The sequence below is a fragment of the Coptis chinensis genome, chromosome 1 (assembly GCF_015680905.1).
Source record: "Coptis chinensis isolate HL-2020 chromosome 1, ASM1568090v1, whole genome shotgun sequence".
In the NCBI taxonomy this organism is placed as follows: Eukaryota; Viridiplantae; Streptophyta; class Magnoliopsida; order Ranunculales; family Ranunculaceae; genus Coptis; species Coptis chinensis.
Window position 1 is genome coordinate 34299894 of NC_141456.1, and position 25828 is coordinate 34325721.

Genomic DNA, 25828 nt, shown 5'->3' on the forward strand with positions numbered 1-25828 from the left:
GAATATAAATCATTGGGACAATTTTATTCATGCTATCTATTTTAAACACTAACTTAATTTCTTGTAAAACAAAATATATATTATATTTGAAGAGGAGAGATAGATTATCAAAAAAAAAAAAAAATGATAAATAAATTTATTTAAAATATGCTTTCCCAAATATATTTTAACGGTTTATTTTTATATTTTGTTTACTTTCAGAAAAAATATATATAATTTTATTTTTAACAAAGTGGATATCATTCACCTAAAAAATGAAAAAATCTGTGACTCCAACATCAAATTTTAAAAAATCTATTTTAAAGCCATAAAGGTTAAGGTAAGAAAGTAGATGGGTTCTTGAGATTGGATTATTAAGAAAGGGCAAGAAGGAATTTCCTCGTTTCAAATATTAGAATTCAACATTCAAGAGAAACTTTGGTGCTGAATGCTGAAAGTACCACTGAATGCTTAAACTACTTAAAAGAAAAAACAAATTTTGAACTTCTGAAAACTTAAAATTTAAGTTTAAGAGGATCTGAATGAATACTGAATTCAAAAAAAAACAAACAACCCCTCAAAATCCCGGAGTGCCCTCTCATCCCCCACCTTTGAAAGATAGAATGTCCTCAAGCTAGGTTTGAATTTGGAATGATTATTGTCGGGGTTTTGAGTCTTTATAGGCCTTTTCTTTTCATATTACCCTTTCATATTAGGCCAACTAATCCCTGTCCACGGGCATGATTTATGCACTTTTGCATTTATGACCAGGTTTGTATAACAGGTGAAAGCGTTAAACACATGGCTTTAATAGCCACAATTCTGAATCTGTTGTGGGCCGAGTCTTGATTGCCTCTGTGCCTGTTACAATTCGAAAATGCGAAATAAAGGCCAGTGCCATATTACTAGTTCACTACAAAAGTGGATCGCCACATTGCATCTAGAGAGAGAGGGAGAGAGAGCTAGCTGCTATGTGGATTAAACTTCGTCTATTTTCACCGAATAGAACACTTGTTTGCCGTCAAATGGTGTACATCACACAGACCATAGTTCCATCCATTGCATAATAAACGATTAGAAATTTTGTGTCACTATCCCCTTGTCATGATAACCAGTCTCACAATTAAAGAATAATACATTGCGCTAACTGCTAACACCACCGATGTTTGGTGCCAAATAACATTTGCCCCAAATTAGTGATATTACAGCCAAAAACCTAAAAGTCAAGTTAGTCTAAGTTTTCTTTTTTGATAAGATTTTGTTTCTCACAATGTTAACATACCAACAACACTTCTCTAAACCTGCATTCAAGTGTCAGCTTCTCTCAATAATTACAAATATCACAAGATCTTTGTCAACTGGTCAACGAAGCCTACACTTTCCAGTTCCAGCACAGACATCACACTCATCTGCATCACCAGCTACATGGCTCAAACAGTGCTTTATTCTGTCCTTCACCACATCCTGGAATCCAGAAGTACAATGTTAGGAAACAATGTAAGATTGTGAGTACTATCCAACTTTTAGCTAATTATGTTCACTGCCATAATGTGAATTGAATCCCACAGATAAAACTCAAATGTCAAAATAAAAAGAAAAAGAGAGAGAAATGCATACCACCAATAGCTCATGCAAACCAAGAGGGGCAGTTATGATATATGACACACCCGAGTGCTCCTTTGCAGCATCAGCAGTTAATGAAGGGATATCCTAGTAAAATAATACAAGGTTAACGTAATAAATTTAGATCAAAGAAAAAGCCTAGACTGTATATGCATACATAAATTACAAAGTTTGCTGTTGTGTCAGACCTGGTGCCAATGACGTCCAGGGGCGAGAAAAAATGGACTAACAATTATACGATTGGCCCCTTGCTGCACACACAAGTTATATGCGACTTTGATTGATGGTTCTGCCAACTCCTGGTACAGTTCAAAAAAATTGAACAAATGAGATTTCAATATGTTAAACACAACTCTCGTATTATGAACCATGCTCCTTGCTAAACTTTTTATTTGATCATTAAATACAGTATTTCAGAATCAACGGATGACTACACAACACTATAATAAGTACTAACAACGTCATAAGTTATACTTTATGTTTTTTCTTTTCTTTTCTTTTTTCTATGCATATGTAATGGAGGATATCTCATCCTTATGTATCTATCTTTAGTTATATTAATAAAATTATACTTTACCGATAAAAAAAAACGTCAGAAGTGGGAATCAGTAGAAATTTGCACAGAGCTAAAAAAATTAAAGATAGGTACGTTTTTGCTTGATCCTTATTAATTGCTCAACTAGTATTTTCTATGTATATATATGACTCACACCATCAATTAAGGGCAATTCATTTTTATTTATGAATCACCTTAACTCTAGAAGTAACTTGGTCTACGAAACGAGGAGACGAGCCTTGCTATGGTGGAATGAAACGGATATCTCCTGTTTTTCTAAAGATTCAGAAGCCAAACAAGACAAAGCACATAGGGAACAAACATTTTAGATAGTAATGTCATGGGCTTAGTTCAAGAGCTTGTGGAAGGACTTCTGGCAGAATAAGGTTAAAACAGTTTGCTCTCTGCAATACTTAATTTCTGCTGTCCCCACCTTCCAAGCTCAGTTCATCGCTTTACACATTGACTTACAGGAGTTGCTCTTACACTAAAATAACAAGCACTTTTATGAACTGTTATAGAAGTCCTCTATACGAAAATTCTGCCTATTACTTACGGTTTGAGCTTCTTTGTACAAGAGTCTGACCATCTTATTCTTTGCCCTTCACTGGATAGAAGGATACTGAACTGCTTCAATGTACTTTACGTGATGCCCAAGGAACACTCAACAAGGTCATTTAGGATCGAAACAATTAAAAAGGTTTCTCTTTGGAAGTTAACTATAATTGAGCACTGGGACAACCGAGAAATCGTGGGAGAATCGAACTAAATTGAAGTTTCAACTAACTACACAATCTTTTGCATTTTTCAGAAAAAACCACATTGAAGCAGCCACTGATCAATAAGTTTCTCATACAATTCATTATTGCATACCAACTGCAATTTTTTAATAGTAATTATACTAAAATAGAAAAATTAACGTGATCTATAGTACACTACTGAAACATGTCCAAGAAGACGATAAAGAACTTAAGTTGATATCCATTTTGATCATTTATAAATTACCAATTAAGTAATCTACGATTACACTTGGAATACACATCACAATACAACAATTGTTTTGCTAGGTCTAAAACCGACATCTACATAAAAGTGGCAGTCATGAATTATTTCACAGTTTGAGTTTAGTAACATATCATATCATTGTGTTTGCGCTCTTGATTTTAACCCAATACATATATTGAAAAAAAGAAAAAGAAAAATGCCAAATATATTAATACAAGAAAGGGAGGCAATCTTTACCATGTGAGCAGGTTCGACAATCGGGTACTTAGTTTTCTCTCTAAACATTGCTACAAACTCATCTGCAAAATATCATCTAACATATTCATAAACACCCTTAAACTGAAAAACAAAATAAATGTAGTGGAGATAAACTTACTGAGCATAAGATTGGATTCTTTCCGCCTCGACCCATGATCGACAATTATAACACCATCTCTGAATTCTCCATAACTAGTTGTAGTAAAGCATGAGTTTATGGAAAAGTTTCTTATATTATAGGATGACTTTCTTTGTAATTTAACAAATTTGATGATGCCCCATCTTGAATTTCTATCATTTGGCCCAACAACTGAAGTTCTAAATTATCAAAAAATAAAAATAGTAAAAGTTTAAAACAAAAGAAAAAAGAATGTAACGTGATAATCAAGAAATGAGAAATGAGTAAGTACCTGTTAACACTGAGTTGAGAAGAAAGAGATAAGGACTCCATTTGTTGAACAGCAACAGTTTGAAAACTTTCACTATTATATATCACAAAATCTCAACACTATTCTCGATATTTCACATCAATGTAGTTTTCGTATATCACGATAGTTTACGGCATTCTATATTGCTATTCGGCTCGGCTTCAGCTCCAACTTCACTCAGCCACGTTTCATTTTTTTCCCAAATAAAGGATAGTTACACTTCTCACAAAATCCTCAAAATCCCCAATTTTACTAGTTTGTTCCTCATAAGTCATAACTAATAATTAAAAAGGAAAATGAAACAAAACAAAAAATATGCTGGTGAAATCTACCAACTCTATAAAGAGACCACGGTCTATTACTACAATGAGTCCGAATTCTTTTTTCATTTTTTATTAGAGAAACTAAATAAAGAATATATCCAGAAAACCAAAAAAAAATAATACTACTCTCTCTCTCTCCACTTCCGTTCTCTCCCTCCATGTCTTCCCTCCTATTTTATCTTTTTTTTCATATAATTTTCTACTCTTTTATCTTTTTTTTTTCATATAATTTTTTTTAGTGAATCCTACTTAGATATGGTACTAAAAAAATACTATAACCAAAATTAAATGAGGAACTTCTTCTTGTATTATCAAATTACAGTAGTTATAATTAGTTTTATTTCCATTTTTTTTTTTTTGGTTTAATTGAACATTTGAATGGTTTGGAAACGAGATACAATAATCATTTATATCTGTGTGGCATGCTGAAAATTTATACAATAAGCATTTAAGAAGTAGGGATAGAAAAAGAAGGATAGAATAAGCATTTAAGAATTAGCATGTTTTGGGGAGAAAATCTTGGCATTTTTTTTTTTTTTGTTTTATAGATATATTCTTTATTTAGTTTCTCTAAAAAAAGAAAAAAAAACATAAGATACACGTGGTCTCTTTATAGCAAATATGCTGGTGAACAAATTCGGACTCGAAAAACACTATGGATGCATTAAGAACAAGCTAACATGAAGATGATATTATTATTATTAATAATTTTTTGTAAGAAGAAGATGAAGAAGAAATACACAAGTTTGTTGGTTTATTCCACTTTATATTTTCTTTATTTTTTATTTTTATTTCCTTTTTTATGAAGGACAAACTAGTAAAATTAGAAATTTTGAGGATTTTGTGCATATTGTAACCAGAAAATTGGGTATAGGTACACAGACGCAAATTTCTTATGTTCAGAGGAAATAGCAAACTTTTTTTTTGTTTTTCCTCCATAAAAACTGAAATTTGACATCTGTCTCAAAATTTGAGGACTTTTTTACAATTTTGACCTCTTTTATTAGTCCTAACTAAAGAAGCCAACTACCAACAAAAAAAACTACTTAACTAAATCGAGCTACCAAAAGAGTAGTGGGTTAATCAAAATAACTAAAATTGATCCAAAATCTACAAATTTCCAATTAAAAGTGAGATGAATTTCTAGAGAGACCAAAATAATGTGGAAAACATCAACTTCAAAAACGGAAAAAATGTATGTTGATTACAACTAATTTCAATATAGCTTTAACAATTTAAAATGCATCTCTGATAATTTTGAATATCATGTTTAAGCTTTGTTTGATGTAATTCAAATTGTGAAATTGTGAAAGGACAAATGGGTTTTTTTTTATAAGACAATTGTATTATTTGATTGCAAAGACATCTTGGAGCAATACACACGCATTTTGCCCTGAGTGGCCCTCGATTGACACACACACCTACAGCTTGCGCACATTAGATTTTCGTATTATTTATTTGTGGAAGAAATTAGCAATTACAAATGAAAGGGTAAAAAGGAAAAATAAGAAGTTTTAAAAACAGTTAATACACCCAAAAAGTGACATGTTGTTAAAATTGGAGTAGAATCAAAAGATAATATTGGTCTTTCTCTAGACAAAAAAGACACTAAAGAAAGTGTCTAGAGCCCAATTTCTAGATATTGTAACTTCCCTTTTGTGTGGTAAAGACTAAAGATGAGACGTGTAGGACTCAAAATCTCCTTGGAGCCCTTGGAGGAACCAACGCTGGGAGCAAAAAATCACTCGTAGATTGAAGGAGTTATAACATTTGTTTGTACCCTATTTGTTCTGTTTTTGATTGCTCGTTTTGCATTGGTATGTGTTTTTGATTAATTATTTGTTGTCAATTTTGTCACACAATTGCTCTAGTAGTTGTTATTTGCACGCTAGCTTCTGCGTCCGTTTGTGAAGTAATTAGTTTTTTAATTTTTTTTCTCTCGTAGTAATCTACCTATAGAGATGAGGAAACGTTTTCTACTAAAGTTGGAGACTGAAACAGCTTGTTTTCTTGAGAAAGTTTATAAAGAAGTCTTATGTGAGGTAGGTCATAATAATGTTCTGGGCAACCACAAGCTTTTCATGATTTCCATGCATGCAGTACTTTTAGAGTTCGGGTTTGTTTGTGTTGATCCTATAACAAAGAAGAAGATAGACGGATTTCGTCTTCCAGAAGGTTGGACGTCGAGATATGTGCATGTTCAATACACAATAATTCCTGAGCTTATAGGTGTTGATGGTGAAGTATTGGAAACAGTTGATTTAGGGGTTGTTTGTTTTTTTTGAATTCAGCATTCAGAGCCTCTTAAACTTAAGTTTTAAGCATTCAAAGGCTCAAAACTTGTTTGTTTTTTTTAAGTAGTTTAAGCATTCAAGACTTTTAGCATTCAAAGATTCAAAGACCAAAATTTCTTCTCAATCTTTGAATTCTAATACTTGAAACAAGAAAGTCCCTTCTTGCCCTTTCTTAAGAACCCAATCTTAAGAACCCATCTCCAGAAGGTTCAAAATAAGTTCTTCAAAATTTGATGTCGGTGTCACGTTTTTTTCATTTTTTTTGGGTGAATGATATCCACTTTGTTAAAAAATAGAATTACATATATATATATGAAAATAAACAAAATATGAAAATTTAAAATATATTTGTGAAAACATATTTTAAATAAATTTATTTATCATTTATTTTTTCGATAATCCATCTCTTCTCCTCAAATATATAATATATATTTTGTTTAACAAGAAATTTAGTGTTTAAAATAGATAGCATGAGTAAAATTGTCCCATGATTTATATTCAAACCTTTTCTAACAGAAAACAAACATGTTTTTAGAATTCAAAGAATCAATTCAGAATGAGCCATTCAAAGATTCATAGGATAACGAAAAAAACAACGACCCCTTAGAGTTTCATGCTTTCAGTTGGATTGTGTATGCGTCTTTAAGCAAGAAACAACATGCATTCACGTTGTGTTTGGATAAATTATGTTTTGCTCGATCATTGTGTTTTCTGTGTAAGTCGTTGAATGGTGAATCTAAACCTTTACATGATGATAAACTTTTTAAGTTTTGGAGGATTGTAAAGGATGAAATTGCATTGCCTCTTTTAATAGATCTTTGTGAGAAAACTGGATTGATGCTTCCGCCGTGTTTCATGCGCCTTCCGGATGATCTCAAACTGAAAATATTAGAGTTACTTCCCAGTACGTACTGATCTTGCCAAGGTTGGTTGTGTTTCTTCTGAACTGAGGTGTGTGTCATCAAACAATGATCTGTGGAAGCAGAAGTACATACAGAAGTTCTCCGATTCTTGTGGAACACCCGAGAATGATATACTGCCAAACGGCTAATTTAAGAAGGAAAAGAAAGAGAGAGTCTGAGGTTGAAATTGCTCTGGCTGTTTTATTGTACCATTAACTTTTTTAGGCCATGATGAACTTTTTTTTTCGAATGATTTATGCCACAAATTTTATTGAAAGTTTTACTTTGGGCTACCGTTACTATTTATGCCTATTTGTACAAACGGGTGCCTACTTCATTAGAAAAAATAAAGTTAATGGCCTAAAGTGATAAAAACGTGAAAGTTATCGAGAACGAAATAGAGTGATTCATTTAAATTTCTATTGGAAGTCTTGTAAGTAAACAGTTCGCTTGAGTTTTCTCTACCAATATGCACGTCCATATATCTATCATCAGTAACTAAAAGAAATACTTAATTAGTACAGAGGATGGTAGGATATATGTATTTCTTACCCTTCTCTTGATTATATATATACATAATAATATAATGTCCGGTTACTGTGTAAGTCAGCTAAACTTGATTGGTGTAGCAAAGACTGCAAGTGGGAACCTCCAGATTAGGGACTGTAAAGATAAACACTGATGGATCGTCTCAAGGAAATCCAGGATCGGACCAGCAGGGTATGGATCAGTTTACAGAAATAGTGAATGTGCAGTACTACAAGTTCTTTGCAGAAACATAGGTGTTAATATAATATAATTCAAGTTGTGTAGCAGAAGAAATGGGCATAATAGAGAGTGTGGAAGTTGCACTCAGTAATGGATGAGATAGAATTTGGGTTGAGTCAGATTCAAGGGCTGCTGTGATTGCCTTTTGTACCTCAGAACTACCTGCATGGGAAGTGAAGTGAAGTTAATTTTTGTAGAGAAAAAAGAGTTTTTTCTGCTTTTCACGTTCAGAGCTAGGCGCTGCTTAGAGTGGCGCCACCAGCCATCATGGTCCATGATTTGGCGACCCGCATTCGAAAGCGCCGCCAGCCTCCTTTTTTTGGGCTTCGCAAGAATCGCGATTTTGGTTTTGGTATAAAACAAAAATCAGTTTTTAAAACCTAACTTTTTCCAAAACCAAGAAAGAGAGATTATAAGAGAGAGAGCAATTCTTTGTGAGTTGAAAGTGTTCATTCTTTGTGAGTGAATTGAGAGACTTGTAATCTGTTACTCGGGACATCCAAGAAAGCTTGGAACTCAAAGTGTGGAAGTAGGCAAATTCGCGAACCACGATATATCTCGTCCTTGTGGTTTGTTCTTCCTTTACATTAATTGTTTTACTTTATATGCTTGTTATTTGATATTGAGAAGTGTTGGGATATTGCTTGGAGGGTGTTGAAGTCTTGTCTAGTGTGAAGGATCAATCTTTGTGTAGGATTGATCCGTTTGTTGTGGGTAACGCGTTGTTTCCGCGACTTATATATTCACAACAATTGGTATCGAGGCGTAGGTATACGACCTAGGATTTTGAGTTTAGTGCTCAAAATTTGTGTAGACAAGGTGTTCGATTAAATTTCGAGGTGAAACCGCTTTTTGGGTTATTGTGTGTAACTTGAAAGATGGCTCCCAAGATGTCAAGTTTAATGGGAAGAATAACTTTGGGATTTGGCAAGTCCAAGTAAAGGACATCCTCATCCAACAAGGTTTGCACAAGGCTTTAAAGGGGATTAAATCTAAGGCGGCGAGTATGAGTAATGATGATTGGGAAGAGTTCGATCTTCAAGCTTGTTCATCAATCCGGTTATGTCTTGCTAATGAGGTTATGTATAGTGTGATGGGAGAAAATACCGCTGCCGGTATTTGGCTCAAACTAGAGTCTATGTATATGACCAAGAGCATGACGAACAAGATGTACCTTAAGAAGCGTCTTTATCGGTACATGATGGTCGATGGTTCAACGATGCAAGAGCACGTTAGTGAGTTCCGTCGACGTCTAGCGGATTATTTGAATGTTGGTATGAAGATGGATGATGAGGATCAAGCGGCATGTTTAATATTCTCCTTGCCAGAAAGCTATAAGCATCTAATAACTACATTCATGAACAGAGAAGTCGTCGATCTTGACAAAGTTCAAAGTGCACTTCTTTCTTATGAGTTGATGAAGAAGACACGTGTAGAGAATAGCATTGATGCAGGTCAAGGGCTAGTGGCAAGAGGAAATTCGTATGAAACGTAATTATTCAAGTAATGAGAATTCTAGGTCCAAGTCAAAGAAAAGCCTTTAAAATATGTACTGATTAAAGGCTACAATTGCAATGAAAAGGGACATTATGCAAGTAATTGTCCTCACCCGAAGAAAGAGAACAAGAGAGATGGTCAGAAGAAAGGTAAGGCAAAAATTGAGGCAAATTATGCTTCAGGCTCTGAAGAGGATGAGTTCAGTCTCTGTGTGTCCACACAAGACTATATGACCGAAAAGTGGATTCTTGATTCCGGATGTTCCTATCATATGTGCCCGAATAGAAAGTGGTTTACTTCTTATGAGAGCATTGATGGTGGTTCCGTTTTAATGGGTAATGACGTTGCTTGTAAGACGGTAGGAATTGGAACTATACGGGTCAAGATGTATGATGGTGTAGTGAGGACTTTAACCGATGTGAGACATGTTTCTGAGCTAAAGAAAAGTCTTATTTCTCTTGGTACCTTGGATTCCAAAGGCCACAAGTTTGTGGGCGAAGGTGGAGTCCTAAATATTGTTAATGACTCTTTAGTTGTTATGAAGGGTCAAAAATATGGAACCTTGTATACTCTGATAGGTAGTACGGTGATAGGCGATGTAGCAGTAGGTGTATGTAGTAATGATTCTAAGTGCACTAAGATATGGCATATGAGTGAAAAGGGTTTGTCTGAGTTGTGCAAGCGAGGGTTCTTGAAGAACTTGAAGAAGCCAATTATGGGGTTCTGTGAGCATTGCGTCTATGGGAAGCAAAGGTCTGCGAGAGTCAAGTTCAAGTCAAGCAAGCACCACGACAAACAGCATCCTTGATTATGTGCATACGGATGTTTAGGGACCCTCCAGGGTGGCTTCCAAGGGAGGTAACCGCTATTATGTCTCATTCATTGATGGTCATACTCGCTATGTGTGGGTGTATATGATGAAATCGAAAGATGAAGTGTTTGAGACATTTAAGAAGTGGAAGGCAAGGGTTGAGAATCGCATTTATAGGAAGGTAAAGACATTACGGTCCGACAATGGTAATCGAAAGTATACCTATGGACCTTTCCAAGAGTTGTCTTGCAAATGAGGAATTGCCGGATTAATCGGATAAGGGGCACGCCACAACGAGAATAGAATGGCAGAGGATGAATAGAACTTTGCTTGAAAGAGCAAGATGTTTATTGTCTAATGCCGTCCCCAGGCAAAGAGTATTAGGCGGAATCAAATGTCCATGACGTGTTACCTATACAATAGGTCACCAAGCATTCAGCCTATAGATTGCGGGACACCTTATGAGGTGTGGTTTAGGTAACCCAAATGATTATAGTATTTTTTATGAAAGTGTTTGGATCGACAAACTTACTACCATGTGAGGGACGCAAGCTAGATCCTAGAGCTAAGAAGGACATATTCTTAGGCTTATGAAAATGGGGTAAAGGGATATAGATTGTGGTGTCTAGAAGACCACAAGTTCCCCGGTCGGCCAGAGATGTTACTTTTGATGAGACTTCCGTGTTATCTTTGAGTTTGAAGTTCCGGCGAAGGGGCGAAATGGGTGAGTCTATAGGTTCAAGCTAATGAGCTTGAGTTGTTTGATGCAGCAGATGACTGGTTAGATCATGATGAGGTACCAAATCATGAAACCACACAACAACAGGAAGAAGAGCAAGAGCATCCGCGAACTTGTAGTGGTGACCACAGGCCACGAGACAAGTTAAAGAAGTGCACAAGTATGGGCAACGGTAGCCGTGAAACACTATGGTCGTGGATTTAGTGGCATATGCAATCGAATATCGAAGATGATGAGCCAGATAGCTTCAAGGAAGCTGTTAGAGATGCTTATTACAGAGATTAGTTGGTAGCTATGCAAGCAGAGATGGAATCTCTTGATAAAAATCACACATGGGACCTAGTTTTATTGCCAAAGGGCAAAAGGACTATCAGCAGTAAATGGGTGTTCGTGAAGAAAGAGGTCCTTCCCGAGTCCGAAATGAAGATCGCGGTACAAGGCAAGAGTGGTAGCAAAGGGTTTTTCACAGAAGGAAGGAGTTAACTACAATGAGGTATTTTCCCCGGTGGTCAAACATACGTCTATTCGTGTGCTATTAAGTTTAGTTGCTCACTTCAACTTGGAGTTAGAGCAACTTGATGTGAAAACTGCTTTCTTGCATAGGGACTTGGAAGAAGAGATCTATATGAGACAACCTGAAGGGTTTGTCGTTGCTGAGAAAGAAGATTATGTATGCAAATTGAATCGGTCACTGTACGGGTTTAAGCAATCGCCTAGGCAATGGTACAAGCGCTTTGACATATTCATGATGCAACATGAGTACACCCGAAGTAAGTATGACTGCTGTGTCTACTTTAGAAGGCTTCGTGGTAATGACTTCATCTATCTCCTGCTTTATGTGGATGACATGCTTATTGCTTTCAAAATCATGAATCTCAACTTAGCTCTGAGTTTGAGAGGAAAGACTTAGGTGGAGCCAAGAAGATACTGGGCATGGAGATTGACAGAGATAGGAAGAAGCGACGGATAGTTGTATCTCAGAAGAAATACATTCAGAAAGTAATTTCTCGATTTGGTATGGAGAATGCAAAGTCGGTTTCTACACCTTTAGCTGGGCCATTTTAGGCTTTCACTAAGTTCTCTCCTAGTTCGGTGGAGGAACAAAAGCATATGGCAAATGCTCCTTATGCAAGTGCCGTGGGCAGTTTGATGTATGCTATGGTGTTGCACGCCCGGACATTTCCGCAGCGCTTAGTGTTGTCGGCGGTATATGGCAAATCCGGAAGCAAAGATTGGGAGGCGATGAAATGGGTACTAAGGTACTTGAAGGGTACCTTGGATGTGGGATTAGCTTATGGTGGAGGCACTTGTTATGTCGTGGATTTGTGGATTCCGATTATGCGGTGATCTAGATAGACGACGATCGACTCATCGGTTATGTGTTTATGATGCATGGTGCACCGGTTAGTTGGAGGTCTATGGTACAGCTACTGCTGCTTATATCTACTACTAAGGCAGAGTATATGGTAGTGGCGAGGCGATGGAAAGAGGCACTATGGCTTAGGTCTTCTAGATGATTTGGGTATTGAAAGCGAGCGGTGTTGCTTTGTATTGTGATAGTCGAGTGCTATTCATTTGGCGAAGAACCAAGTTCATCATGGTCGGACCAAGCATATTGATGTCCGTTATCACTTTATACGGGATGTCGTTGAGGATGGTGATGTAGCACTTGAGAAAGTAGACACCCATGACAATCCTCGGCCGATATCTTGTGAAAGTTGTCACCGGAGTTAAGTTCCAACACCGTTTGGACTTGCTCCAAATCCTACATGTTTGAAAGAGCCCCGTGGGCATAGCCGCTTCGGGCAGTTATCGCGAAGTCTTCCTTTCTTTGGAGGTGTTCCTACCGGATGTGATCTTCTTTGGATGTGTTCGGCTTGGTTTTATGTGTTAAAACCTCACCGAGGTGGAGAATGTAGAAAAAAAGTTTTTCGCTTTTCACGCTCGAGCGCTGCTTTCGAGTGAAAAAGCGACCCACGCTCATGGTCCAGATGATTTGGCGACCCCGCACTCGGAAAGGGCCGCCCGCGCCGTGTCCTTTTTGGGACTTCTATTCTGAATCGCGATTTTGGTTTTGGTATAAAAACAAAATCGGTTTTTGAAAACCTAACTTTTTCCAAAACCAAGAAAGAGAGAGATTATAAGAGAGCAATTCTTTGTGAGTTGAGTGTTCATTCTTTGTGAGTGAATTGAGAGACTTGTAATCTGCTACTCGGGACATCCAAGAAAGCTTGGAACTTCGCGGTGTGGAAGTAGGCAAATTGCGAACCACGATATATATCTCGCCTTGTGGTTTGTTCTTCCTTTACATTAATTGTTTTACTTTATATGCTTGTTATTTGATATTGAGAAGTGTTGGGATATTGCTTGGAGGGTGTTGAAGTCTTGTCTAGTGTGAAGGATCAATCTCTGTGTAGGATTGATCCGTTTGTTGTGGGTAACGTTGTTTCCGCACTTATATATTCACAACAATTTTGCAGCTGTTCAATCAGCAATACATAGCCTTAGTGCAGACACACAGGAACAAGTTGTATATCTAGGTAAAACCCAGATGGATCTCCAAGTGGAAATCCCCTGATGTCATTTGCAAAACAGGTTAATTGGGAAATACACTCCTAATTAAGCCAACCTTCTTGTAACACCTTTTTCACGTGAATACAATTTGCTAATTTACAAAAAAATTATTGATTGCTGTAGTGGGAATTTTTTTATGGTCAATCTATTAATGAGTTAGGGAGAGGATATTAAACGAAGGAAAATTCCTTGCGCAACAAGATGATGCGGAAGGTCATGGTTTATGTCTTGAGAATGAACACAAAATGGTCACAACTCTCAAACTCGCAAAGACAAACGAATGTAATACACATTCCGTAAAGTGTTTTATGGTTCCACACTCAGTTACGATCTATAGTCATGAAAACAAATGTGTAAACTTATTTACCTACCTCAAAATAAAACCGGAAGAGCTAAATTCCTTTATGAGTTTGTAAAAGGCTCTGAAGGAAATGAATAAAATTGGCTCTCCCTTAAAATCATTGCCTATGGTTTACCACCTACGACAGAAACCCTGAATAATAATCCGGCTATAAAGCTAGATTCATTAAGGGCCTAGCTTAGACATGGGAGAAATGATTATGAATAATAATCCGACTATAAAACTTCAAAGTTCATAATTATGATTGTAATGGGAGAAATGAAAAGGGTCCCTCACACTAGAGACAATGGACAGTACAGCAAATACAAACTGCGTGGAACCATACAAGATGAAGACCAAATGCAAGTGAATAAAAGGCCTCTCCTCAGTTGTGCACTCCTATGTACAGTAGTTAGATCTTCTCATTACAAAAGAAAAGTGAACAGGCATTCTCATGACTTCTGACGATCATAACAGGCTTACACACATTTCAAAATATTACTTGTGTACATAACGTCCCTATGTTCAGCATGCAGGGATCAAGTATATAGCACGACCAGCCTATTAGACAGTAGCCAGTAACGACATGAACAGGATAACCACCTGAATAGAATACACTTATTGTACATTACATCCCAGGTGATAAAGTTTATGAGTTCATACTGAAATTCACAGTAACAGATGACTAATAACTCCTCTATGCAAACATAGCAAAAATATGTATTCAGCGTAAAACAGCTGGTTTTGATTTTTTAGTACGAAGCCACACCATCAGATTCACAACCCTCGTCAATATCCACCCAGACTTCATTCACACGCCTGACAAACCGAAACGGTGAATTGTACTGTGCAATTGAGTAAGCGGAATTAGCTTTTGAAGTCGAGTTTGCCCATGGAGAACTGCTCAAACTGAGAGAAAGTTTCTCTGCTTCAGCAACTACGTTCTTATCCCTAGCAAAACCGGAAAACTTTCTGACTGCAATGCAGTGACTTGACCATGCAACAGGTTGCAGGTTCAGTTCAGGGAGAGGAAGGGGTGGCGTCCCCTGAAACTTTACAGGCAAGTAGAATCGAACAAAATAGGCAGATGAATGGAAAGGTCCGGAGTCTGCGACAATGCTTGTCAAGACAGGAATAGTCATTGACACACGGGAGTTATTCAGGTTGGCACCTTGGATATATTGGAATAATCTGCAAGGTCAAAAACAGATGTCTCGATAATGAAAGATAACCATCTTGGTGGAATAAGCTAAGTTTAAGAATTTAAAAGGAATATAGAGAACATGTTTCCAGTACACAAATTTAATGAAATTAAGCTCCTATATCTTTAATATTTCAATTACTTCATGGAAGAGTTAGAAATAGGTAAAAGTTACACACTCTTTTGTAATTTTAGGCTAGATCTTGCGGAAACTAAGAAATAAAGCTGGTTGCTACGTGCTTAAGCACAACATGTGCTTCCTCCTAAAAGGGCAGAATAAAGAACTTTATCCAGGCTCATAAGTTTATAATAGACGTAGCAGAAAAGCAAACACACATACATAATAGAAAGTGCTAGTGCTGCTCCATCATATACACTCTTGTTAATGTATTTCCTCTCCTACTTGAGTACCCCAACAAGTAACGTTCCTAAGGATTTGCTTCTCTCTTCTTTTAATCAAATATTCATAACTAAATCTTCATGATCTACCCTACCTAGCATTTTCTATGAAATTTTATTTCTATGAGATTGCCTAAATGGTGCTAAGATCAAAAGAAACGCAGGAGTGAACTAAAGACACTGCAAAAGATGGGTACAGTGAGTATTTGGCAATTTCTTGGTAAGGTATTAGGTCAACGGTTGGACCGTGTTAATGAGACAACAGTCAAAGGAATGTGGGTCTTTTCATAACCACAGATCTTCTGAAGAGCTGCAATTTATCGGTGTTGATTTGCACCTAGTTCTCCAGTACAATCCAGAATGAGGGTCTTCGCCACTACAAACGGAAGTGCCAATGGAAACAACAGGAAGGACCATGATGGTGCGATCTCCACCATTTTAAGTGTTAAGATCTCATATTACACAGATATGCTGTTCTCCACAATATTGAATGTCTACATCGAGAGTCGAGACTACATGTCATACATTCAAGAATAACAAACTTTTTATTGATTGATAATACTGTAACGCAGGATAACACAGAGATGTTTCATAAACTTCACTTCAGATTTCTGGTTTCTTCACACACTAAACCTCCTTTTACTCTTGACACACAAGGACCACAAGACAGATGCTACTGTAATTCTTGAAAAGACTGACATCCACCTCTGGATAGTCCCGTAACATTCATCCAGACTTCATTTAAGCGTCCAACGTTGTGAAATGAGCAACTGTGTAGCTATTTTTGTCCAATTTTGAGTTTTCAGTTCGCAATCTACTGACGCCGGCAACTAGAGCTTCAACTTCTTTGCTAACAATGCTGTCTGTAGCAAACCCAAAAAACTTCCTAACTGCTAGACAGAGAGTCTTCCACTTACTGAACTGCAAATTCAGATCAGAAAGTGGTGAGGGAGGAGTTCCATTGAACTTCGTGGACACATAGAATCGTACATAATACTCCAACTTGTGTGCATCTGGCATGATGCTGGTTAGAATGGGGGAAGTCATCACAAGTTCAGAAGAATTGAAGTTGGCACCATGGATGTATTGGTACAGCCTGGGGGAGGGATATCAATTGTAATTCGTAAATACCGTCAACGCAAAGGTTAAGAGTGTATGAGAAGTTCTAGTAACAACATGTAGTCCATTTTTTAGACAAATAATCCCTCTAAACCCTCAACAGCATAAGCTTTTCCAGAATAAGCATAATATGCATAATCAACATAAGGTCCTACTGAAGTTACAAGTTACAACGTAATAACAGAGAGCATGAGGAGTCCAACAGTACTTTCTGGGGCAAAGATCCTTTCTCTGTCTTTCTAACATCGTTTTTGAAAGAATTCCTTTCGATATAAGATAACAAGTAATGCTCCCAGTGGTCAGTGATTTAGTTGTTTTCTTTAAGATGCACATGGAAAAGATTTACCAGCTAATGTATACTTTTTGCTCTTTTAATGGAGAAAATCAGACGTTACACAATAATAATGTAGCATAAATTAGAGTAAATTAGAGGGGATGCAGATGGTGAACCCACCGAAATTTCACTGGGAAACATCGTCAAGCATGTCAGTAGCCTGAAAGTATCCACTGCATTATATCTCGTCAAACTAATCTAATGGAAAAAAGGTTTACTATGCTAAGTTGTTGAAGATATTATTTGTCAAGATTCTGAACTATCCAGAAAAAAGACTTGGCCCTTTCCAATGTCTTGAAAAGTCTAGATGTCTTCTATAACTTACCTACGCAATCTAAAATTACGATGTCCTTGATTGATAGGATAATATTATCGACAATCTCCCTTGCACACAGAATCTGAAAATAAGACTACAGTACTGGACTTGGGTCTCTCTCGAAATTCGAGAACAAGTCTACCATCAAATTCTCTGTCTTCACCATCTCATCAAGGATCCATTCTCCCTCTTTTACTCTCCAGTAAATGTTTGCCAAGCAGACAATGACTAAATATTTTTAACTCCATACCGGGTATATCTAAAGACTCACACAAGTGCATAAAAATATCTAAATTCTGAGGCCACTCCATTCATTGGCTGTACTCTATAAGTTTTGAGTTGAGTGCCCAAATTTAATAATATAAAAAGAAATTTTATTACGAAGAATGGTATAATGTGAACGAATGCACTCAACAAATGATCCACTTCTTTGGATGCTAAAGATGTTTTATGAGAATTATCCTCCATCATTCCATGATTATATAGTCCAATAAACGTTCAAATAGCATAACTAGTCTAGTACATCAAATTTTATCTTCAGCAATAGTTTTTAGTCCAAACAAAGCATTTTTAAGTGTATAGAAACACCCCCAACAACTAGAAAGTAGTATTAACATAAAACACTCAATACAAAAACGTTGTATTTGTATATTAAGGCCAAGTAAACTTATTCCAAGTGTCTATTAAGTATTAACACACAAAAATTCCAGCTTAAACAAGATGAAAAACAACTCAATGAAGAAAACATGTAATAGAATGTAAAATCACCTATGGAATCCAAGTTTAGTGGCCTTCTCAAAAGAAATGTCACGAACAGGAGCAGACATCCATGCAGAATCTCTGTAAAGTCTAATCTCAAAATCAGATTCAGTGTGAACAACTGTGAATTGGGGTGACTCAATTCCATTACTTAAGATGAATACAAACAAGAAACATAGAAAAAAGATTGAGATTTTGAGGCTGTTCATTTTTCTTCAAGACTAGTTCAGTTTTGTTGTCAAGAACGAGGTGTTTTTTTCAGTTATTTCAGTTTAAATAAGTTGAGAAAGTCGTTAAATGTACGGTTTTGGTCATCTCGTTCGTCTGGGCCCATGGCCGAGTTTTTTTTTTTTGGGTTATTTTGACATACACCCCCAATTGGAGTGCTCATTTGATATAGACCCCCAATTTTTTGGACTTTTGTTTTGGACCCTCAATGTAACAGGCGACTGGGTCACCTGGTCATTCTTTTACTTCGTGACCAAAGTACCCTTATAATGTTTTAATATCGAAAATGCCACCAGCTATGGTTGTAGTTTTATCACTACGTGGTTACATCTTAACCAATCATCAATTACTGTAGAAGTAAAGCAATCTACGGTGGAGAGGTCACATGCATTTCACGTCAAATCAAATACGTTTTTTTTTTTTTTTCGTTTTTTCTCTCTACACTCAATTCATTTGGAGAGAAGAATGTATAGAGTGGTTTTCTCTCATCCACAGTAAAGGAGGGGACTTTATGCTCTATTAACTCCAATCGAAGTAGTTTTTTTTTCTGGATTTGTTGTAGTAGAAAGAAAAATGGCGATTAACTTTCATCAAGCATTTTCAAAGTACCAAAAGGTAAAAGTTTTATTGGTTTTGTTTTATATTGCGTTCGTTTATGAAGAAAGTAAGTCATTTTATCAAAAAACTTATTTTGGTGGCCTAAGTTTTTTTTTTTTGTATACAGATAATGGCTTCTTATGAAAAAAGAGATTTTGTGATACATTATGGGGGTCGGTTTGAAAGGGCTACACTAAGTGATGGAACTGCGGGATTTTCGGTTGATAAGTACGTTAATGGCAAAACCACTAAATTGCTTAACGTTGATGGTGACTGTGTTTGTTTTCTCGATTTTGTTAGTTCTGTAGCTACCTCGGTGTCATGCCCTTCTGATGCATTTTTAAAGATAGTTTATCTGTTGGGTGGGGTTATGATAACTTGTTCTAGTGATGAAGATGTCATGTTGATGTGGAAAGATCTTGAGGTTGATCAGTATGGATTTTCACACATATTTGCTGGTTGCGATGATGTGGAGATTATACCAACCCCTTGTGCTTTGCCACCTCCTAGATCTATAGTGGTAGTTGATGATGATGAGATCCCGGTAATTGTAGTTGAAGATGATGATTTTTCGATAGTGGCAGTTGAAGAAGCTAGCAATAGAAAGAGAATAAGAGAGACTAGTGTTGAGCCAGTTGTTGAACTCATTTTGGACTCTACACCTCAGCATCGAAGGGGTAGTTGGGTTAAAATGGAAGAGGTTGACATTAGTAACATCGAGGCAGAAGAAGAGTATCACAGCAATAACTCCTCTTCTGAAGGTGAGTCGGATGATGAGTTTGTCCTACCTCAAGGTGGAGGTTTCTCAAAAGATGCAGACAATGTTTTTGCTAATGAAGATAGTGACGATGAAGGCACTAGATTAAATGCAGAAAATGTTTTACAAGTTGGGATGCAGTGGCCAACCATTTTAGCATGCAGAAAGTTTTTGAAGAATTATTGCATAAAAAATAAGTTTGTTGTTACATATGTAAAAAATGAGCGTTATAGAATCAGGGTGAAGTGTAAGGCTGATGGTTGTCCTTGGTTTGCTAATTTTAGAAGGTTAGCTTCTGATAAACACACAATTGAATGCAAGAAAATGTGTGGTGACCATGTATGTATTGCTGATGAAAACAACAAAAATCCAATGGCTGATTGCAATTGGATAATGGAAGTTGTGGAAGATGGAATCAAGAATCATCAGAAGTCATACAAGCCATTTGATATTCAAGAAGATTTGTGGTGGAGTTTTGGTGTGAAGGTTAGTTATTGGAGTGCATGGCATGCAAGAGCTAAGGCACTCCAGAACTTGTTTGGGAGTTATGAAGATAGCTATAATTTGGTACCTGAGCTTTGTAACCAAGTCTTGATTAGTAATCCTGGGTCCATTGCAAAATAATCGTAGAAGTGGCGATGGTCGCTTTCTTGGGTTTGTGTGTTGCTTTTAAAGCCTCATTGGATGGATTTGTTAATGCTTGCGCACCCATTATTGGGTTAGATGGTCTTTTTGAAAGGAAAATTTGGTGGTCAATGTCTCAAAGATCATCATTGGGTTAGATGGTGATAATGGGTTATTCCCTATAGTCGTGTACATTTGCGAGAAGTGAGAGTACCGAAAGTTGGACTTCATTTCTCGAAAGCATTTAGCCCCATATCTGAATATGCACCCTTTACCACTCACACGATCATTTCCGGCCAGATTTAAAGGACTTGTGGGAGCAGTTGGAGATGTTCTACCGTAGGCCCTCGCGATAGGGTGTGTTTTGCACACATGTATCAAAACTTTAAGAAGGAACACAAGGGTAGTCATCTGGAAAATTTAGCTTGGGACGCTGCGAGGGCATATAAATTGACAGATTTCAATAGAGCCATGGAAAAGCTTGAGGTTGAGGACAAAGATGCAAAAGCTTGGCTAGACAACGCGGAGCCTGTGCAAGCATGGGCTAGGTCACAGTTTGACCATACATCTAAGAGTGATCACATAACAAACAACTTCTCGGAATCATTCAACAAATGGATTTTGGAGTTGAGGGACAAACCGATTGTGACTTTCATTGATGGGTTGCATATTGCATTTATGAAAAACATTTATGACAGGAAACAGGTTGCAAATGAATTAGGAGAGAATGAGGTTCTTCCAAGGGTAAAGAAGCTTATTGCCAAGTATGTCAAGTTGATTAACAATTACATTGTTCGAGGATCATCAACTAATCATGTGTATATGGTAAGGACTCAGTATGGAACTAGGTGGGAGGTAAACTTGGTGACCAAAGAATGCAGCTGTATTAAATGGCAATTGTCAGGACTCCCTTGTGTACATGCAATGGCTGTCTTACATCCCATGAGGTGTGATTGGGTGGACTACACTCATCCATATATGAGTGTCAGAGCATACAAGGAAACTTATGCTGGTTCTATTAGACCAATGGCTGATCTCAATGACTGGGACAAAAATGTAAGTATATCTATATATTTGATTTTATAGTTGCTAAGTCCTATAAAATTTATGTGTTACTTTTGTGATATGAGGACCCAGTTTGTTCGCTGTGACATTGCATGACTCCAAGCACTCATCAGAACATTAGGAATGTAATTCTCATAGTGTTATTTTTTTTACCTTTCCAATTGCGTAAGTCTTGTCTGTTTCTTCCTGAAGGATCCAAATTTATGAGCTGGTCTAGGTTTTCCATTTAAATAACTTTCCAAACTAGGGGTGTGTTTGAGGCTCTTGACTTCAAACTTTTTTGTTTTGATTCTATTGGGCGATCTTCAATACAATAAACCTATCAGCTCGTATAAAATGTGGTTTCAGAAGTTTCTGTTGAATGTGGTTTCAGAACCTTCCTAGAGGTTGTGTTTGGTGTTAAAATATGGTGGGTAAGTGACTACTTTAGGCTACATTGCTGGTGATGTGTTCAAAACTTTGATAAATTCTGTGCAGTTTCTAAATGCTACATTATGAAAAACATCTAAACTAAGAAGTAAATTGTTGGAAGCTTGGTCTTCTCCATGTTAAACTGTAAATTGTTGAAGGCATGGACTTGCTTTATTATTTATTTATCCTTATAATGATCACTTTATAAATTTGGGCAAGTAACTTTATTTATCTTGTTCAAATTCGAATCAGTTGTGTTTTGGGTGTATTTTGTCATCCTAACCTCATCCTTGATATTTTTTGTCTTTATGTTTGTTTCATTTTTATGTTAACAGCCTAAATTCCCAGAAGGTGATCCCCAAGGGGAACCTATTATAGTTCTACCACCACCCTTTGTTAGAGGCATTGGCAGACCTAAGAAAAATAGGAAGAGGGCCCCGGATGAACCTGCACCTACTGGAAAAGTAAGGCATTGTAAACGTTGCAATGGAACTAACCACAATTCCAGGACATGTAAAGGTGTTCCTGCTCCTAAAAAGAAATATACAAAGAAAGGTACATTTGATTATTATCCTAAAAATAATTCGTATTGTTATAGATCATTGTTACTCATTTATGCGATGCTTACAGGTAAAGAGGGCACCTCCACTAGTAGCAATGAACCAACACCTATAGCATCACCACATCAGCAAAGAAGAAATCCATAGCAAAGACAAAGAAGAAGAACCCAAAACAACAACAACAAAGAAAAGCAAGAGATCAACAACCCATAAGAAAGACAAAGAAGAAGAAGCGGCAGCCCAAAAGCAACAATAGCAAAGAAGAAGGCAACAATAACCCAAAGTAGCAAAGCGGCAAAGAATAACCCATAGCAGCACAAGCTAAAGAAGAACTCCAAGCGTGGAAGAAGACAAAGAAGAACCCATAGCAAGAGCGCAGCTGAAGAACTCCAAAGCGGCGGCGGTCAAAGAACAACCCATAGCGAATGCAAAGAAGAACCCAAAGCAAAGCAGAAGACATCAACAACCCATAGCAAAGACAAAGAAGAAGAACCCAAAGGCGGCAAGAACAACGCAAAAAGATCACGACATTACAACAGCAACAACGTGGAGCAACAACACAGCATCAGCCCATAGCACCAATGCAATAAAGAGCCCAGAAAGCACCAAAGACATCACCACTTCAGAGGACGTAAGCGACATCGATTTCGCACCCACTTTTAGCAACAATTTGCACCTCCATGTCAGCAGCAGTTTAGAGCCCCTGCACCACCTCAATACTTTAGAGCTCCAGTTCATATTCCTCAGCAACACTTCATTACACCAACCGAATGCAATGATCCTAAGAATCCAAAGATTGAGGCCCTTGTTTGTTGCGAGGCCAACTTCAAATGCAAAGGCACCTTTGAGATGAACTCAAGTACTATGTATTATGGGTTTGGGTGTTTATTACGACTAATATTTTGATTTTTGGACACATGTTCTTTGCTATCAAAATGCAAAGGCACTTTTGAGATGAACTCAAGTACTATGTATTATTGTCGGGGTTTATGGGGTCTAATATTTTAAATCTTCATGATTTTGTTGGTTCTCCATTGAGTTTCGATTGGATTGAATTGTTATTTACAGCTAGATTGGATTGTCACCTCTATTATAGGTTGGACTGTAAGACTAATCGAGTAGCAAAAGAAGTTATATATGGGTTGATGCTGCTGCCCTTAGTAGCTCCTTGGAGGCGGTCAATGAATGAGAAAAGAGATTTTCTCTTTTTAAAATTGCAGTATTGGAGGACTAGGAAGGGTGTCATTTACAGGACTGTCTTCTTCAGAGAATTGTGTATTCAGACACAAGAGTAACACATAGTTTTCAGATTGTTTGGATTATCTAGTGTAATTCAATGAAAGATACTAAATGCATTTTGTTTATTTTGTTTGCGTATTTGGATGCTTTGCCACTTACAGACCAAACATGGTAAGATATTCTTTGATCACCGCTTTCTTTGGACACTTTAAATCGAAAAGTTTTGGAATACTATCTCTGTTAGTTGTTGCTTATTGTTTACACATCTAGCTCTATCAGTGATGAATCAAGACAGAGACCAGTGTACTACTGTACTTCATCAAGTTGCTGGGACTTCATTTCGATTCTTTCAAACTGTCAGAATCTAGTTGTTTCATCGTTTTATTGGTACCTTTTCAAACTTTGGCAAATGCTAAATATATGCTGCAGAGGCTGCAGCTTTTATGAATGCTCAAAACAAGGACACATGCTGGTCATTGAGTAATAATTCCCTAATTATAAACAAGAAGTCGTTACATTCTTCAGTTTATCATACAAGCATATATACCACCTATCAAACAAGCATAATTGAGTCGCAACTAAATTTATCATTCATTCATCACCTCCACAAGTACAATGATCGACCTTGCCCACAACCTAGGCTCCTCACCATCAAGTAGTCTTTGGCATCACTACATCTTTTCTCAAGCAACTCCATATTTTTACTAAAGTCAGCTTCCCCAAATGCTTTTGCTGCACTCCATGCTTCCACTTCAAGACTCTTAAACCTTGTCTTCATGTTCTCGCACTATGTGTCTAAAACAATATCTTTGATTGCAATCAAGAAACACCGTAGGCAACCCATTACCTAAACCTTTTTGTCTATCGAAATTATGGTCGGTCTAGATGGATGTAAGTTCAAGGATGGTGCCATAATATCTAGAAATTCAGTCCATTCTTGTTTTTTCAAATACAAATAAAGAAACCTAGTGGAAACAATCCATTATTTCCATCTAATGCTAGAACGTACATACATACACCCCCATGTTTCCCTTTAAAAACATCCATCAAGACCTATTAAAGGCCTACACCCACTCGACAAACCCATCTAAACATGATTTGAAAGCAATACAAACCCATTCAAAACTCATGTAGCTCATTTCTAGAGAATTTAGCAATAGAACCTGGGTTGGAGTTGAGAATATGCAAACAAAGCCGATGAACCTTTGCATAAGACTCATCATAACTTCCATGAATCATTTCCATTGCTAAGTTCCCGGCATTCCAAGCTTGCCAATACTTAATCTTAACTTGATATCCGCTCCAAATGATTTTCCCCGATGTCACCGGGTTTGTAGCTCTTGAAATGAAGTCTCATGTCTTTCTCAATATCTTTTGCTATCCAAGCCGCATTTGCCATAGGGGTTTCTATCTTTTCTATCACCGCACAAGTGTGAACATCATTCAACCTTCTTAATCTGAATGTACTCCTCTTAGTCATGCACCCCGCAATAAGCCCTCCATTTACAACCTTCCTCCTTACACACGCCTTCAATCTGCTTGAGCATCATTTTTCTTGAACTTCATACTATATTTTCTTTTAATAGCACACAACATCGGATAATCTCTACACAAGAATCTATCAGCCCATTTCGACCTACAAACAACCTAACCGATGTATCATCGGGTTCTAGTCTCTCCTTCATTAGTTGGAATATTAAATGTGTTTTCAACCAACACATTTATTACATCATCATCCTCAACCTGTTTGTCCTAACAGCTTGGTTGTATTGGTTCATCTTCTTCAAAGAATTGAACCATTTCCATCCTCTTCTTCAAGAAACAAAGACTCCTCATCAAACAAAGACTCTTCACCACTTGACTGTAGTAATGTTCTACTGCATCTATCTGGTCAATGTTGAATTCACATCTAGAACTTTGAGTTGCATCAGGACCTAAATCATTCAAGCAACATATAAGAATTACAAAAGAAGTCTTTGGAAAAATTTGGATGTAGACAGATATTAAAATAATTTGGATGTAATTACACATACCTGCAACTCCAGTAGATGTAGACAGCTCCTCAACTTCAATGGATGTGGGTTGTTGATCTTGTTCTCGAACAACTCTCTTTCCCTTTACT

At 36.9% G+C, this 25828-nt stretch overlaps 3 protein-coding genes and 1 long non-coding RNA gene across 5 annotated transcripts; 2 read left to right on the forward strand and 2 right to left on the reverse strand.

Annotated features, from left to right (window-relative positions):
- Nucleotides 1-1038: 1038 nt before the first annotated feature.
- SIRB (sirohydrochlorin ferrochelatase B) lies at nucleotides 1039-3891 on the reverse strand. Its single transcript, XM_086599228.1, has 6 exons — nucleotides 3832-3891; nucleotides 3540-3739; nucleotides 3401-3462; nucleotides 1791-1901; nucleotides 1597-1689; nucleotides 1039-1443 (listed from the first exon to the last, which is right to left on the reverse strand). Exons 1-6 carry the CDS (start codon nucleotides 3870-3872, stop codon nucleotides 1342-1344), a joined length of 609 nt encoding a protein of 202 aa, XP_086455354.1. The 5' UTR covers nucleotides 3873-3891; the 3' UTR covers nucleotides 1039-1341.
- A 1941-nt stretch (nucleotides 3892-5832) lies between these two features.
- Nucleotides 5833-7757, forward strand: LOC147523623 (uncharacterized). Its single transcript, XR_015216629.1, has 3 exons — nucleotides 5833-5989; nucleotides 6118-6439; nucleotides 7076-7757. It is a non-coding gene; the product is annotated as an uncharacterized LOC147523623 (long non-coding RNA).
- A 6744-nt stretch (nucleotides 7758-14501) lies between these two features.
- Nucleotides 14502-18574, reverse strand: LOC147523624 (uncharacterized). 2 transcript variants are annotated; one of them, XM_086599251.1, is made up of 2 exons: nucleotides 18235-18557; nucleotides 14502-15288 (listed from the first exon to the last, which is right to left on the reverse strand). In XM_086599251.1, exons 1-2 carry the CDS (start codon nucleotides 18432-18434, stop codon nucleotides 14850-14852), a joined length of 639 nt encoding a protein of 212 aa, XP_086455377.1. In that variant the 5' UTR covers nucleotides 18435-18557; the 3' UTR covers nucleotides 14502-14849. The 2 variants fall into 2 exon arrangements, with proteins under 2 accessions (XP_086455377.1, XP_086455379.1); XM_086599253.1 differs by lacking the exon at nucleotides 14502-15288 and adding an exon at nucleotides 16222-16793 and having other exon boundaries at nucleotides 18235-18574.
- Nucleotides 18575-20803: 2229 nt separating this feature from the next.
- On the forward strand, nucleotides 20804-22614 carry LOC147523625 (uncharacterized). The gene is made up of 3 exons (XM_086571697.1): nucleotides 20804-21487; nucleotides 22243-22462; nucleotides 22538-22614. Exons 1-3 carry the CDS (start codon nucleotides 20804-20806, stop codon nucleotides 22612-22614), a joined length of 981 nt encoding a protein of 326 aa, XP_086427823.1.
- The last annotated feature ends 3214 nt before the right edge of the window (nucleotides 22615-25828 follow it).